The 14,653-nt window shown below is 38.3% G+C and overlaps 1 protein-coding gene across 1 annotated transcript in view; it reads left to right on the plus strand.

The window, feature by feature from the left end:
• The window catches only part of LOC136864780 (actin-binding protein IPP), a 208,207-nt gene that overhangs the window by 97,676 nt on the left and 95,878 nt on the right, over nt 1-14,653 (plus strand). Inside the window, exons 4-5 of the mRNA XM_067142160.2 lie at nt 2,757-2,901; nt 12,372-12,510. Coding sequence (XP_066998261.1) covers nt 2,757-2,901; nt 12,372-12,510 — 284 coding nt within the window. The remainder of the gene's footprint in view (nt 1-2,756; nt 2,902-12,371; nt 12,511-14,653) is intronic.

The raw sequence follows: 14,653 nt of genomic DNA on the forward strand, positions 1-14,653 counted from the left end.
ACTATGGAATTCTACATTGTATACAGAATTGTGAGCAAGACTGTATTAAATTGCATAGCTCATAACGTTACCCTACAGAACGCGACTGAGAAATCACCAAACGTCTTTTCTCATATGAAGACTGCATTAGAGAATTTTCAATGTAATGGTAGGCCCGCTTGCCTACCGTCAGTCACAATCAGGTTGGGAAATTGCATTATAATGGCAGACACCCACTCTCCACCTGCCTTCTTACATCCTCAGAAAGACTGTCTTAGTGGTTTTCCCAACTGAAATGAACATAGGTCATTACAATGACGTCAGTAGGAAAAGCGCAAGTAAAAGCAATGATTTCACATGAAATACTTGATCAAATGAAAAACCACACATTTTCTCACTTTTAACGAACAGTACTACGCTGCCGATCTAACAGTCCAAAGTTCCAGAGCTGGAATGACCAGGCCGCAGACAGCCATAATCCGTGAACACTCTTAGTCTTTTTTTCAGGGGGGGGGTCGAATAGTAGAGAGTCCCAGGCAAAAAACTATACCCTTTAACTAATCTGTTTCCTAGGAGTACCCGATGAGTCGGAATATCTCAATTCACTACACTGGCTGCGAAAAAATCTATCTGAGAGGCAATTTTTTCCTTCAAGCCAGAGGAGAAACCCCCTCTTCACTGCTAATTTTGAATAAAATGAATGTAGAATTTAATAAAAGTGAAGAGGAAGAAGCTCTTTTTAAGAAACGGTTCTTTTCAGGGTTGAATTTCGATTTATTTAGTGAACTGTAGTGCTATAATTTGGAAGATGCCTAAATTGTAATTCTAGACCAGGTCATACTACTACTACTACTACTACTACTACTACTACTACTACTACTACTACTACTACTACGTGAGCCTCCGCCTTAAGAGTGCATACTGCTCATTCAAAACAGAGCGTCAGAGTTGGGATAGAATAGCTGGAATACTATGATGAACCAGTGAGTTGTGTACCAGCAGTACGGTAGTATGAACCAGAGGAATGACATGCTAAAGAAGAAAGTTTTCTAACTTCCCAACTATTTCCCGCCAATATGCCAATATTCCAATATTCAGGGGGGTGTTATACTCGGTACGCTTCAGTAATCCCATCTATCGGAGTCGAGCGGCAGCATAAGAGACAAAGAACATCACCACAAACAATGGTCAATGTAATGTTATTGTTGATCAATGTTATGCGCTTTCAATATTGTAGGCCTTCACATTCAGTTTTCTTCAGACTCAGAAACACCACTCTTATCATAGTCGGTACGGTAAAGTTGAATAAAACGTAAATGGTCATTAATTGTATTATCTATAACTTTTGTTATGTAGTACTTTTCGATAGGACCAATAACATAGGTACAGTATTTAAAAATTAAATTTTAGGCACCTTCCCCTAAACTACAATTTCATACAGGGCAAATACAATTGTTTATAACTTAGACTGTAGTTTCTTATTCCCCGACTCTATATACCGACTTTCATTAAATTCTATTCACTCATTTTCTCGTGGCTCGGCGTTGATATGGACTTGGCATCAAAAATACAAATTCATGAATATTTGTGTTATCAAAGCCGGTACGGTAACAATGTATGGCATAAATGATCGGAAATTTAATTCTATATAACTTTAGTTATGTAGTATTTATCTATAGGACCACTAATAATATAAATATTTGAGAATTAAATTTTAGGCCTTCCCCTAAACTACTATTTCAATCAGCGTGAGTAAAATGATTTATAGCCTAGATTGTAGTGGCTCATCCCCCGACTTCACATACCGATTTTCATTAAATTCTCTTCAGCCATTTTCTCGTGATGCGTGTACGTACGTACATACATACATACATACATACATACATACATACATACATACGACAGATAGAAGTTGCGGAAAAGTAAAAAGTGCATTTCCTTGTTACTATGGACATGTCCAATGCAGAAATGCCATTCTTTTCAAATTCTAAGCAATGTACAGACAAAACTCTTATTTTATATATATAGATGGTGGACATACAGTAGTAAGAAGTAGATATCATATGTGATAATCAGGCTTCCTGAAACATCTGAGTTATAAAAACATGTTAGCCTCCATGAGTACCAGTTGACTGTTAACAATCATTTGAGTACTAAATGTGAAAACATCTTCCCCATATTTACAATTTATTTTTAACTCAGTGCATGTTTTTTAAATTACTCTTAAAGTTTTCTAGTGGTCTTCAGTTGACCTATTTGCAAAATGTGTTAACAGTATTGTTACATTTCTGGAGAAAGCGTTTCAGAAAATTTAGAAGGGCAGAACAGTAGGGGACTGACAAAGAAGCTATATTCTACTAATTCATCTGATAAAAACATTTCGAACAACGGAAAATTGCACAGGAGCATGTTACAAGCAAATTATTTATATTTAAATAGAATAGTTCATATAATCCAGGAGGGTCTTTGTATGTCCACATACAGAGAATTTCAAGGAATAAAATTAATATAAAAGTCTTAAAATTTGGAAGTTTTCAGTGCATTTCTTATGAGAGGTCACTATGATCTTTACCACAGTTGTAGGAATGTCAAGTTCTTTGCCATTCTGATGTCAATGTTTTGTGAGAATAATACGTTAAGAAAAAGAATTATGAAGAATGTTTTCTTTAACTTCTGTTGAGTTTTGATTGATTGTGTTTAATGTGGATTTCTTGTTGCATCCAATATTAATGGGAAAGGAACATATTTTAAAATTAAATTTAGTTCTTCTTTTATAGGCACATCGAGCAGTCCTCTCAGCAAGCAGTCCATACTTCCAGGCTATGTTCACAACAGGCCTTGCAGAAGAACAGTTAGAAACAGTAGAAATTCATTCAGTTGATCCACACATCCTGCAAAAGCTCATTGATTTCATTTACACAGGTAATGAATGCTTCCTCCAGATATGAATCTTATATTTGTTAAAGAAAGGAAGAATACTGACATTGAAGTGAGCTGGATCAGGATAAAAGTTGATGGTAGAACAACTTATCAATGCAAAGATACATTTGGCATTATGGGAGGTGAAAGCTGTTTAAGTAGAAGGTCCATTGGTTTCTTCTTTTGCTCTTCATCCATCAGTCTGTACTAACCCGTCAAGCTGGTATTTGAATGTCGTGCCTCTCAGTGTACAAGCAGAAATTAAATTCACTATAACTCAGAATTCTGCAGGTATTATACAAAATATATTGCAACTTAAGAACTTAAAGACACAGTTTAATAAAAAAAATTAGGACAGCTTAATAAGACTTCAGGCCATGCTGTAATGCAATATACTAGAACTGTTAATAACTCATTTTTTTGCGGCAGTGGTGTGAATATAAATGTTGGGGTACACTTCACACTTGCACAAAAAATATATTAACAGTTACTTCATAATTTACTAATTGACATGACATACACTAGAGGTTCCTCTTAGTCTGCACGTTATATGTCCACTTTTGAGTGGAAATCCTTAAATAAGATTCTATGTAATATTACAGTAACTTCCCAGTAGGATACCTTGCATATGCTCCAACTCCACGAGTTCTCTTCTCCCATGCTTTCTCTTATTGTGTAGTCTCTTCTCTTTGCTTCTGGCCACTCTGTATTCTTCAACAGCTTTCTTGGTATGATTTTGCTGCATCCTCTTGTATTCCTCACTTTTTAAAGCACGTCTACTTTGCCCATCTGCACTTCCTAATGCATTATCTGTAGCTGTAACAAGGGCCTCTTTGGGGTTCGTGCAGATTTCACCAATACTCTAACGCAGAGCGATTTGGCAGTTCACTAGGGGGCGCATAGCTGTGAGCTTACATTCAGGATATAGTGGGTTCAAACATCACAGTCGGGAGTCCTGAAGATGGTTTTCTGTGGTTTCCTATTTTCACACCAGGCAAACGTTGGGGCTGTACCTTAATTGAGGCCATGGCTGCTTCCTTCCCACTCCTAGCCCTTTCCAACACCATTGTTGCCATAAGACCCATCTGTGTCAGAGCGATGTAAAGCAACTTGTTGAAAATAAAATTGCTCTCACTATTAGGGAGGACTGTGAGTGCCTCGTTGATTGAATCAATGTACCTGAAAGCAGCTTCTGGTTCTTTCACTCTAGCAGTGTTAAACGTCCTTGCCTGGAATCCATGCGCTTTCCTTGCATGAGATATTCTGACAAGTCATGTATAGAAATTTGAATGGGGTCCCAGAAGAGGACAGACACAATGCCAGATCAGTATGAGAAGAGGGAAGAACAGAAATCAATCTCACATTCCAGTCCAGTTGAAGCTGGGATGTCCACCTATAGCCTACTACATACTAGGTTGCTGTAGTAGTATAATAATAATAATGTTATTTGCTTTACGTCCCACTAACTAATTTTACGGTCTTCGGAGACGCCGAGGTGCCGGAATTTAGTCCCGCAGGAGTTCTTTTACGTGCCAGCAAATCTACCGACACGAGGCTGTCGTATTTGAGCACCTTCAAATACCACCGGACTGAGCCAGGATCGAACCTGCCAAGTTGGGGTTAGAAGGCCAGCGCCTTAACAGTCTGAGCCACTCAGCCACTCAGCCTGGCTGCTGTAGTAGTGGTAGTAGTAGTTTTTTCTTGAATTTCTGGACCTTGCATGTAAAAACTGGTAGTAGATTTTTAACATGCAGCTCTTATAGAGCCAATGTTTCAAAGTAGGTTTTGCTATGTACTTTTTGAATATTTTGTGTAGTAGCATAAATGGATCACATTGTATAGCTCAGTTGTACCTAGCTAATTATGTTCATCTTTAATTACATACATCTTCATTATAGACTGTTGTGCCTTTCAGCATTCAGTCTGCAATTCTCTGTGAATTTACTAAACTCTTCCACAATCCTCTATTTGTAACTAGCTGTGTGGCCTCATTTAGTTCCATAGCTCTTGTCTTTAAATCATTCAAGCTGCATCTAATCATCGTCGTCTTGGTGTCTCTATACTTCTCTTATCCTCCTAGGTAACCTATCCTCCTCCATTTGCCTCACATGACCCTACTTTGTAACAGCAATCATTCTCGCTACTTTCATGTCTCGTATTTCTTTGTACCAGTGCTCATTCTTGCTACTTTCATGTCTCTTTATTTCTAACTTATAAATAAGATATCCTGACTCCACTCACTGTTCATTCCCTTAAAGCAACATGGGTCTGAAGACAGACCGGTATAAAGATAGACTCGTGTGGGAGCCAACTTCTTTCGTACAGAATACTGTTGATCACAACTCAGAGCTCACTGCATTAACTTTGCTGCAGCTTGATTCAATCTCGCTATACTATCATCCTGGGGGGAATGCACATGCTGTATACCTGAAATGGTTATCTGTTCCAGCTTTGTGTTCCCAACCTGACATTCAATTCTCGTAGGTTTCTTCCCTTCTGACAACACTTTAGTGTTGGAGAGGCTAATTTCCCTATCATACTCATTGCACCTATTTTCAATTTCCAAGTTAATAGTCTGCAGGCTTTCAGCACAATCTGCCATTAAGACCAAGTCATCAGCATAGGCCAAACTGCTTACTACATTTCCACCTAACTGAATACCTCCTTGGCACTTTATACCTTTCAGTAGGTGATCCATGTAAACTATGCACAACAAAGGTGAAATATTACAGCCTTATCTAACTCTTGTAAGTACCTTGAACCAAGAACTCATTCTACCGTTGATTCTCACTGCAGCCCAATTGTCAGCATAAATGCCGCCGATTGCTTTTAATAAAAAAACCAAACCAAACCCCATGGCACAAGAGCCCCGAAGGGCCAGAGCTTACCGATCGACCACTGCTCAGCCCAAAGGCCTGCAGATTATGAGGTGTCGCGTGGTCAGCACGACTAATCCTCTCGGCCGTTGTTATTGGCTTCCTAGACCGGGGCCGCCACCTCATCATCAATTATTTCCTTAATTTTAATCACGTAGACTGAGTGGACCTTGAACCAGCCCTCAGATCCAGGTAAAAATCCCTGACCTGGCCAGGAATCGAACCCGGGGCCTCGAGGTAAGAGGCAGGCCCGCTACTTCTATACCATGGGGCCGGTGATTGCTTTTAATAATCTACACTTAATTCCATAATCCCCAAGTATGGCTAACATCTTTTCCATCGGTACTCTGTCATATGTCTTCTCTAGATCTACGATACATACACGTAACTCTGCATTCCTCTTGTAGCATTTTTAATGTATCTGTCGCATACTGAAAATCTGAACCTGACAACTCCTCTGTGGTCTGAAACCACACTGGTTTTCATCCAACTTATTCTCAACCATTGATCATTCTCTCTCTTCCAAAATGCCAGTGAACACCTTGCCTGGTGATCAATGAAATACCTCTATAGTTGTTGCAATCCTTCCTCCTACCTTGTTTATAGATAGGTGCAGTTACTACTTTTGTCTGATCAGAAGGTACCTTACTAACATTCCATGCTAATCTTATTACTCTGTGAAGCCATTTCATCCCTGCCTTCCCACTATACTTCACCATTTCAGGTCTTATTTCATCTATTCCTGCTGCGTTATGAAAATGGTGTTTATTTGCCATTCTTTCCACTTCGTCAAGCATAGTTTCCATGTAATTAATCTCATAATGGAACCGTATTGAAGTTGATATATTAAAATTATAAAATTTTATTTACAACCACCTATTCAATACATTACAATATACTCATTGGATTATAGTATAATCATGAAGTATCTTAAATAATGGGACATGTTTCGTTCGGCATAGCGAACATCATCAGCCATTAATGCACAATATGGTATCGTCATATCAAAAGAGAAACCGTATCGTACTTCTGACCTGCCCAAGCCCCCCCTCCTCATATGACTCACTCCCCGCCTTTACGTATACATACGTACAATACTAGAAGCAGTAATAAGGCTACTCACCAGTTTGCTTCACGCAGCCAACGCTAGCGGACACCACATACCTGCTCCAGGGAAAAGCTTCCTTTTCAATTTTCCCTTTTCATCTTCCGTCATCAACTCAATTTTCATTCCCCCTTTTTTTTCTCAGATCCTAAACTCCAACACGCACCATAATCTGGTTTCTTTCACCTAAGGATTGCTAGAACTCCCCCTATGTTCAAGATTGTTGTTAATTTATAAGGAGTCCACTATTTGGTGTTCCACGTCACATAGTTTCCTAGTCTTATTGCTAGCATGTGCATATTGACTAGTTCAGCTTGAATTCTTGTGGTATCAAGATTGTGTGTCTCCTATGGAATTCACAAATATTGTGTTCATCTCTTACGTAAACCTTAGTCTGTATTGCTGTTATGTGCCCTTTGACTGGTTCAACTTGGACACGTGACAATTCAACGAACCCTATTTTAACTTTTGTCATTAATTAATTTGAAGGAACTCCAACCTCACAATTTTTAATTTAATCCACGGTTCACACATTGATGTATATTTTAATGTCCACAACATCTACTATCATACTGTAACAACCTCATGATGGTTTTAATTTACAGATTGTTGTTGTTAATGCATTTCACAATAAATACTTGTTTTTAATTTGCATATATTTTGTTACAATCTTAAGTCTATTGTCTATATTGTGTTGATCATTGATGACCACTCCTTTATTACGACACGGTTCCTCCTTTGATATGATGATACCATTTTGATCATTTTTAAACTCAGGGCCCTGACCTAGTCTTTGTGCATGAATGGCTGATGATGTTCGCTATGCCGATCGAAACATGTCCCAATATTGAAGATACTTCATGATTATACTATAATCCAATGAGTATATTTAATGTATTGAATGGGTGGTTGTAAATAATTTTTTTTTTTATAATTTTAAAGCTTAATTTCACCAACATCATTTTCTTCCTCCCCATGAGCTCCGTTCTTCATGACATTACCAGAAAGATTTCCTTTGACATTGTGAATATTTTCAAAACATTACTTTTTCTTGTCCAGATTTTCCCTGGGATCTGTTATGAGTTCACCTGATTTACCCAAAATGCTATTAATTTCCATTTTCCCTCCCTTTGTAAGATTCATTATTACTGTCCAGAGAGGTTTACCTGCCAGTTGACCTAGCCTTTCCAGGTTATTACCAAAATCGTCTAACGACTTCTTCTTGGATTCAACAATTATTTGTTTCATTCTGTTTCCTTCAGTTCCCTCTCTGCATCAATCCTTGTCTGAAGCCATTTTTTATACACCTTCCTTTTACGTTTAGGAACTGCCCTCACGTCATCATTACAGCAAGATGTTTGCTTTTTTTCCCCATCTTTACACACAGTTGTTCTCAGGCATTTCTTTGGTGGTGTCTACTACAGTATGTCACCCATTCTCTTTCTATGTCCTGAACCTGCTTACTGTCTATTGTTTGGAACTTTTCACTAATCATATCCATGTACTTCTCTCTTATTTCTTTGTCCTAGATATTTTATACCCTTATTCATCTGTAGACAGATTTTACTTCTGTTTCATAAAATAAAATATCCCTGGAAAACCCGCACATTCATAACAAGAGATTTCCTGAATTCATTGTCGCTTATGATATGGTCTGTTATGGATATGGTGCCCCTACCCTCCCTGTGTAGCATTGAATAGCCTTAACAATATGTCCACCAGTACATACTCTTCAATAAAGCACAACATTTTACTAGGCAATGAGTGTATGATAGAACATCAGTGAAAGCAAGACTGAAGGAGATGCTGTGATGGAAGGGTTGAGTAAATGAAGAATGTTTGGAGGGAATAGACAGGGTTGGCAAGTTTAAAACAAAATGTTTTAAACAGAGTGTGAAAATTTGTTTAGTTTTAAACTCATTGTTTCAAACAACTGTTTAAAACATGTTTTATTTAGAAGATATGTCTTGGAGATTTTTTCGGTGTTCATACTTTAATTCATCATTTTTAAATACGGTAGACTACAGTGGTACAGTTTAGAGTACAGTTTACACAGTGATATTTTGTAATGGTTTGATGTCCTTGTTTAAATTTTTGTAAAAGAACATCCATAGGAAATTATAGGGATGTTTTAAAAATATTATAAATCCAAATGTCACTGCCACTTTGTCTGTATTTAGTGGGCTTCTTGTTGAGTTCACGGAAAACACAAACTACTTTGGCAGCCTTCTCAGTCCCTAACCTCTTCCTGACTTTGCTATGCACATACCCAAAAGTGGAAAAATGATGTTCTATCCCAGCTGATGAAGCAACTGCACTATATAGCTGATGTGCCAGGCCCGAAGTTGTGTGATAAGACACAGACAAGAAAGAGAAAGAAGGGCAGAAAAATTCCATTTCGCTCTCCATGCCCATATCTGCTAATAGGTGGGAGACTTCCAATTTTTTACATTGCCTCCCAATCTTCCGATCATTTAACCGTTTCTTCCAGTTTTAAGCCAGTGATTGCATAACTTAAAATATGTTTTGACCACCACTTCAGTATGTTGCTTCAATGATTGCAGATCATTCTCTTATCGGTCACTGTGAATGTCAAAGTGGTTTTCTTTTTTAAATGATTGTTTATGTTAAAGAGCCAGAAACAGCACCACTTTTCATGCGAGAGTTAGTTTAATTTACTGTTATAATGTTCATTCAGTGTTGTAGTTGCATGTAAACACAAGTTGGCAGGACAAGTTGGTTCAAAATCACTAGTGGGCTGAGACAGGGAAGTGTTCTATCACCAATTCTGTTTACAATAATAATGAATGACATAATAAAAACAGCAAAAGCAGCATATGGAGGAAGAAAAATTAACATGTTGTTATTTGCAGATGATATTGTGATTTGGGGAGAAGACGGCATGAATGTTCAAGAACAGTTGGATGTGGTGAATGGGAAGATCAAAGAATGTGGATTGAAAATAAGTGTAGAACAGAGTAAAACTCTTGTTATGACTAGAGGGGAGAAAGAAGGGACAGGTCAGATTAGACTTTCAAACAAGCTCTTGGAAGTAGTGGAGATGTTCAAATACCTGGGGAGTAAATTAATGGAGAATGCTCGACTGGATGCTGAAATTAGTAAGAGGATTCAAGCTGGAAGCTGTTTCTATCATAGTGTAAGAAACATGTTATGGGACAAAGATGTGCCGTTGGAAGCAAAGGAAACTATGTACAAGATGTATTACGTATCCATAACAACTTACGGAGCAGAAACTTGGACAGTGACAAGGAAGGATGAGAGTCGAATGCAGGCAGCCAAAATGAAGTTCTTGAGGAGTATGATACAGAAGAGTAGAAGAGACAGGGTAAGGAATGAGGAAATCCGGGAAGAAATTGGAGTGGGAAAAATGAATGAGAGAATAGAGAAGTGCCGATTAAGATGGTTTGGGCACCTAAAGCGAATGAGTGATGGAGGAATGCCAGAAAAAGGTGATGGAAATGCACATGCAAGGAAGGAGAGGCCGCGGACGACCACGATTGAGATGGAAGGACACAATCCAACACAGTATTAGAGAAAGAAACCTGGACTGGGACACAGTGTTGGAGGAGGAGTGGTGGAAAGACCGGAAGAAAGTGGAGAGGAACCATATTTGCCCCTACCCGGCTACAGCTGGGTAATGGGAAATGATGATGATGATGATGATGATGATGATGATGATGATGATGATGACGATGATGATGATAATGAATGTTTATTCAAGGTTTATTGTTTTATTATGATTGAAAAATATGTTTTGTTTTTATGTTTTTTATGAACAGTTTTCATGTATTAGTAAATCGAGGAGAGGTATTTGTATAAATTTTATATTACTGTGTTTTACATGTAAATGAGCTTATGTACTAGAAGTTATTTTGGATTTTTTGAATCTCTTGATATTCTTTCTTGAATGTACATTTTTCATTTTCTTTACATTTCAGTTTATTTTCATTGATTTTGCTGTACTGTGATTACAGTGAGGAAGTTTTCCTTCCTACTTTCCGAAAGATTAAAATTTTCAACAAAAGTGTTACTCCTGATTTTCCAGGAACTTTCTTCTCAATCTCCTGATTTTGTGGTTTTATTTTTGAAGGTTGGCAGTTATGATGTCAGCATGTAAGAGATCTCTGGTGACACATTTGGTGATTACCTGATGAAATTAAATAAAACTGAGCTATAAATCACCAAAGAGAGCTCTGTTTCTCTTCTGTCTGGTGGATAATAGAGTACAACAGAATGTTGAAATAGACATGCAGGCAGTGTAAAAGATGTCAAATCAAAATGCCTGCACAGAGAAGCTGAGGCTGTATAGAATAATGTGTTGAGTGGAATACTAGGCTGTATATACAATACATTGATGAGCAATTGAATTAGAGATACCCAGATAGTAGCCTACAGCTCCCGCTTTCTCTCTGATGATGGTGGCATTGCAGTGTGGCATGGACTCCACAAGACACCAGAGGTGTTGAGATGATGTATTGATCCATGACCGCAGCGCAGCCACCATAATGCACAAAGGTTATTCGAAGAAGGGTCCAGAGTGCACATTTCCCTTCAACAGAATCCTAGGTGTGCTCAATAAGATTGAAGTCTGTTGAACTTGGGGCCAGGCAAACATCCTAATGTCCAAGTGGTGACAGATCGGGAGCCATGGACCAGTGCCTTGTCTTGCTGCAGGTACAGGACTTTTGCAGGGTGTTGGAGGCGAACAAACAGATGGACATGATCTCGTAGCAGGTTCCATTCTTCTCTGGTGAGAGACGACAGATTTACTAGGGGTCCCCTTTTATCCTATGTAAACGCTCCCCATATAAGAATAGCACAACCACTGGCGTGTACTGTATGTGCTGACAAGAGAGATCCATTGCCTTATATGCTTGGCGATGCATTCATACCCTGCCATGTTGAGGTGCTGGAACTTCGTCTCACAAGAGTTCTTTTGTGTCTCATTAAATCTCTCCATCATGATGGTGGCATATTTGAGCACTTTCTCATACCACTGGACTGAGTCTGAATCGAACCCATCAACTTGGGCTCAGAAGGTCAGCGCTTCTACCATCTGAGCCACTCAGTCCAGCATCTGGTGCTCTTCATTCTCCATGTCTCTCCCTCCCCTTGTGACTTATTTGAACCTTGAGATGTAATGGAAGAGAAACTGTACAGAACTAATCCACACACATCAGATCTAAGCAGAACTGTTTGGATATTGGCCTGTATTTTGATGGGATAGAAAGGGAAGCGGACAGATTCGGCTTCTTCTTACTTAAATTGGCTGAGTATGTAACATTTTACTAACATCAACCACGTGAATCTCATGACCAAGGGGTGTACTGGTGTTATGTGTACAAACATTGTCACGTGAGTAGACTATGTAAGTTAAAAGTTCCATGCATTACTAAATAACAATTCAGTTACATTTGTTGATTTTGTGCCTCTGATCGCATAATTATTAATAGTTTTTTTGTTTTCTGTAGGTGTTATCAATGTGACTCAGGAAAATGTCCAAGGGTTAATGATTGCTGCTGATATGTTGGAATTAACAGAAGTGGTAAACAGCTGCACTGATTTTCTGAAGCAAGAGTTACATCTCACAAATGCCATTGGCATATACAGGTAATATAACTTTCTGTAAAAAGTAACATTAACATTTTTATTAACACAGTATCTGCTGTAGGACTTAAATAATATAAATTATCAGTTTTTAGCATTGTCTAAGTCATGTTCATTGCAGGTTTGCCATCAGTTCACTAATGCCTTGAAGAAATTAACTGTCTGATTATATATGGAACCATCTGTGGACTGTACCTTTTATCTCATCGTCCATACTAAACATATGGTAGCTGCATAGCGAGTTAAAGAGAAAGTGTGATCTCTCCCCTAGTCCATTGGTTTCTCCTCTAAGCAGCTCTTCCTCCACTAAATGAACTTGAGCTTACAAGTCAGCCTACGAATAAAGAAAATTATTGCGTCTGAAATATTACACTTTTGCTTACCATTTCAGATGTCACTTGTCAGATAGTTTACTGTCGACCAAAATATTATGTGCACTCGAGTTTGGAGGTAGTTTATGAAATAACCAATAGGCCCACTGAAAATCCAATAACACCATCAGTTTCCTCGTTTCATTTCACGTTAGGTCATGTATGTTTCGAATTTTTAATTTGTATTTTAATTTTTTTTATCACAAGTGGAACACAAAAAGTGCCCATTTTTAAGTGTGTTTCAACCAAGCATCAAATTTAAGACATCATTTCTCCAAAACCCATCATCTGATCGAATCCAAATTTTAACACAATGTTCATTGAGATATTTTAAATATAGTTTATAAATTTCAGAATTTTGTGTTTCCAAAAAAAAAAAGTTATCAATTTTCTAAGGTAACTTTTTCTCAGCTCGGGCTGGTTGAAAAATTGCGTTCTTGGTCGCGTTGTAATCTTTACGTATCCAATAGTTATGCTGTATGACTGTGAAATATGTAAATGATTTCACTTTTTTTAAATATCAGTTTGTATTTGTAGTGGCTGGGACGACATGGATGCGTAGCTGGCTTGTGCTGGGGAGACCCTGCGACGTTGCCGCGATAGTGTCAGACACCGCGCCACGCTCGAAGTTGAATGTACTGATTGTAGTTGCATGTACAGTGGCATTTGCTTCGCCGTATGCTCAAAACGTTCCTCCGGTATTTAATAATTACCTGGAATCAGCATTGAAGCAAATGGCTTTATGAGGTATTGAAAAAACATTTCTCGTCAAGTTCTCTCGTAAGGAATAGTAAGCTTGCGTCCTCGTCCCGAGGTGGTGCAGCTCTTTTCAGGCACACCCTCAATGGAGGTGAGCTGCATGTACCATTCTATAACAGCCTTCCTGTCATTCTTAAATCTCTGGCATTATCGATAATCGAGCCCAGGTCCCCCAAGGATGGCAGCAGGTAACTCTAACAGTTACGCTATGGAGGAGAAAAGTTTTTTTTTTACAATTTTCTTTACATCGGGCACTTTTTGCGTTCCACTTGCGATAAAAAATATTACAATACAAATTAAAAATTCACCTACATGACCTAGCATGAAATGAAACGAGGAAAGTGATGGATTTTCAGTGGGCCTATTGGTTATTTCATAAACAACCTCCAAATTGGAGTGCATATAATATTTTGGTGGACAGTAGATTGTTTCTGGGTAGACTTAGTGGTCTTTGAGAAGATTTCAATTCCTTCTAATTTGCCTTCTTACAAAGTAACATAAACACTTCATATGTGTAATGTAAAAACAAATATATCATCCGATAGACTATGTTCATATGGGAGTTGGTTTTCCACTACATTTTCAACTTGCACAAACACATTAAAAATGGCTCTTGAAGGATGGTTGAGGATATTGTTGTCAATGTCATATTTATTGCTATCATTTCATTTCCCCTTGTCCAGCTCCTGCCAGGTCGGAGTGTTGATGGCACTTCTCCACCATTGCCTCTTCTTCCACCATTCCTCTTCAGTAATTGTATTCCATTCCAGTCTTTTTTTTCTTGTATTGTTCTTGACAGAGTCCATTTATCATGCTCTGCACCTCCCTCTTGCCCTCTTTCCTTCTATCTTTGCCTCCAACACTTGTTTTGGTATCCTTCCCCCATCCATCTTCATGACATGTCCAAACCATCTCGATTTATTCTTCTCCATCCTATCACTCAGTTTTCCTACCCCTATCTCTTTTCTGACCTCAACATTTCTTACTCTGTCTCTCCTCATCTTCTCTACCATACT

The sequence above is a fragment of the Anabrus simplex genome, chromosome 2 (assembly GCF_040414725.1).
Source record: "Anabrus simplex isolate iqAnaSimp1 chromosome 2, ASM4041472v1, whole genome shotgun sequence".
Lineage (NCBI taxonomy): Eukaryota > Metazoa > Arthropoda > Insecta > Orthoptera > Tettigoniidae > Anabrus > Anabrus simplex.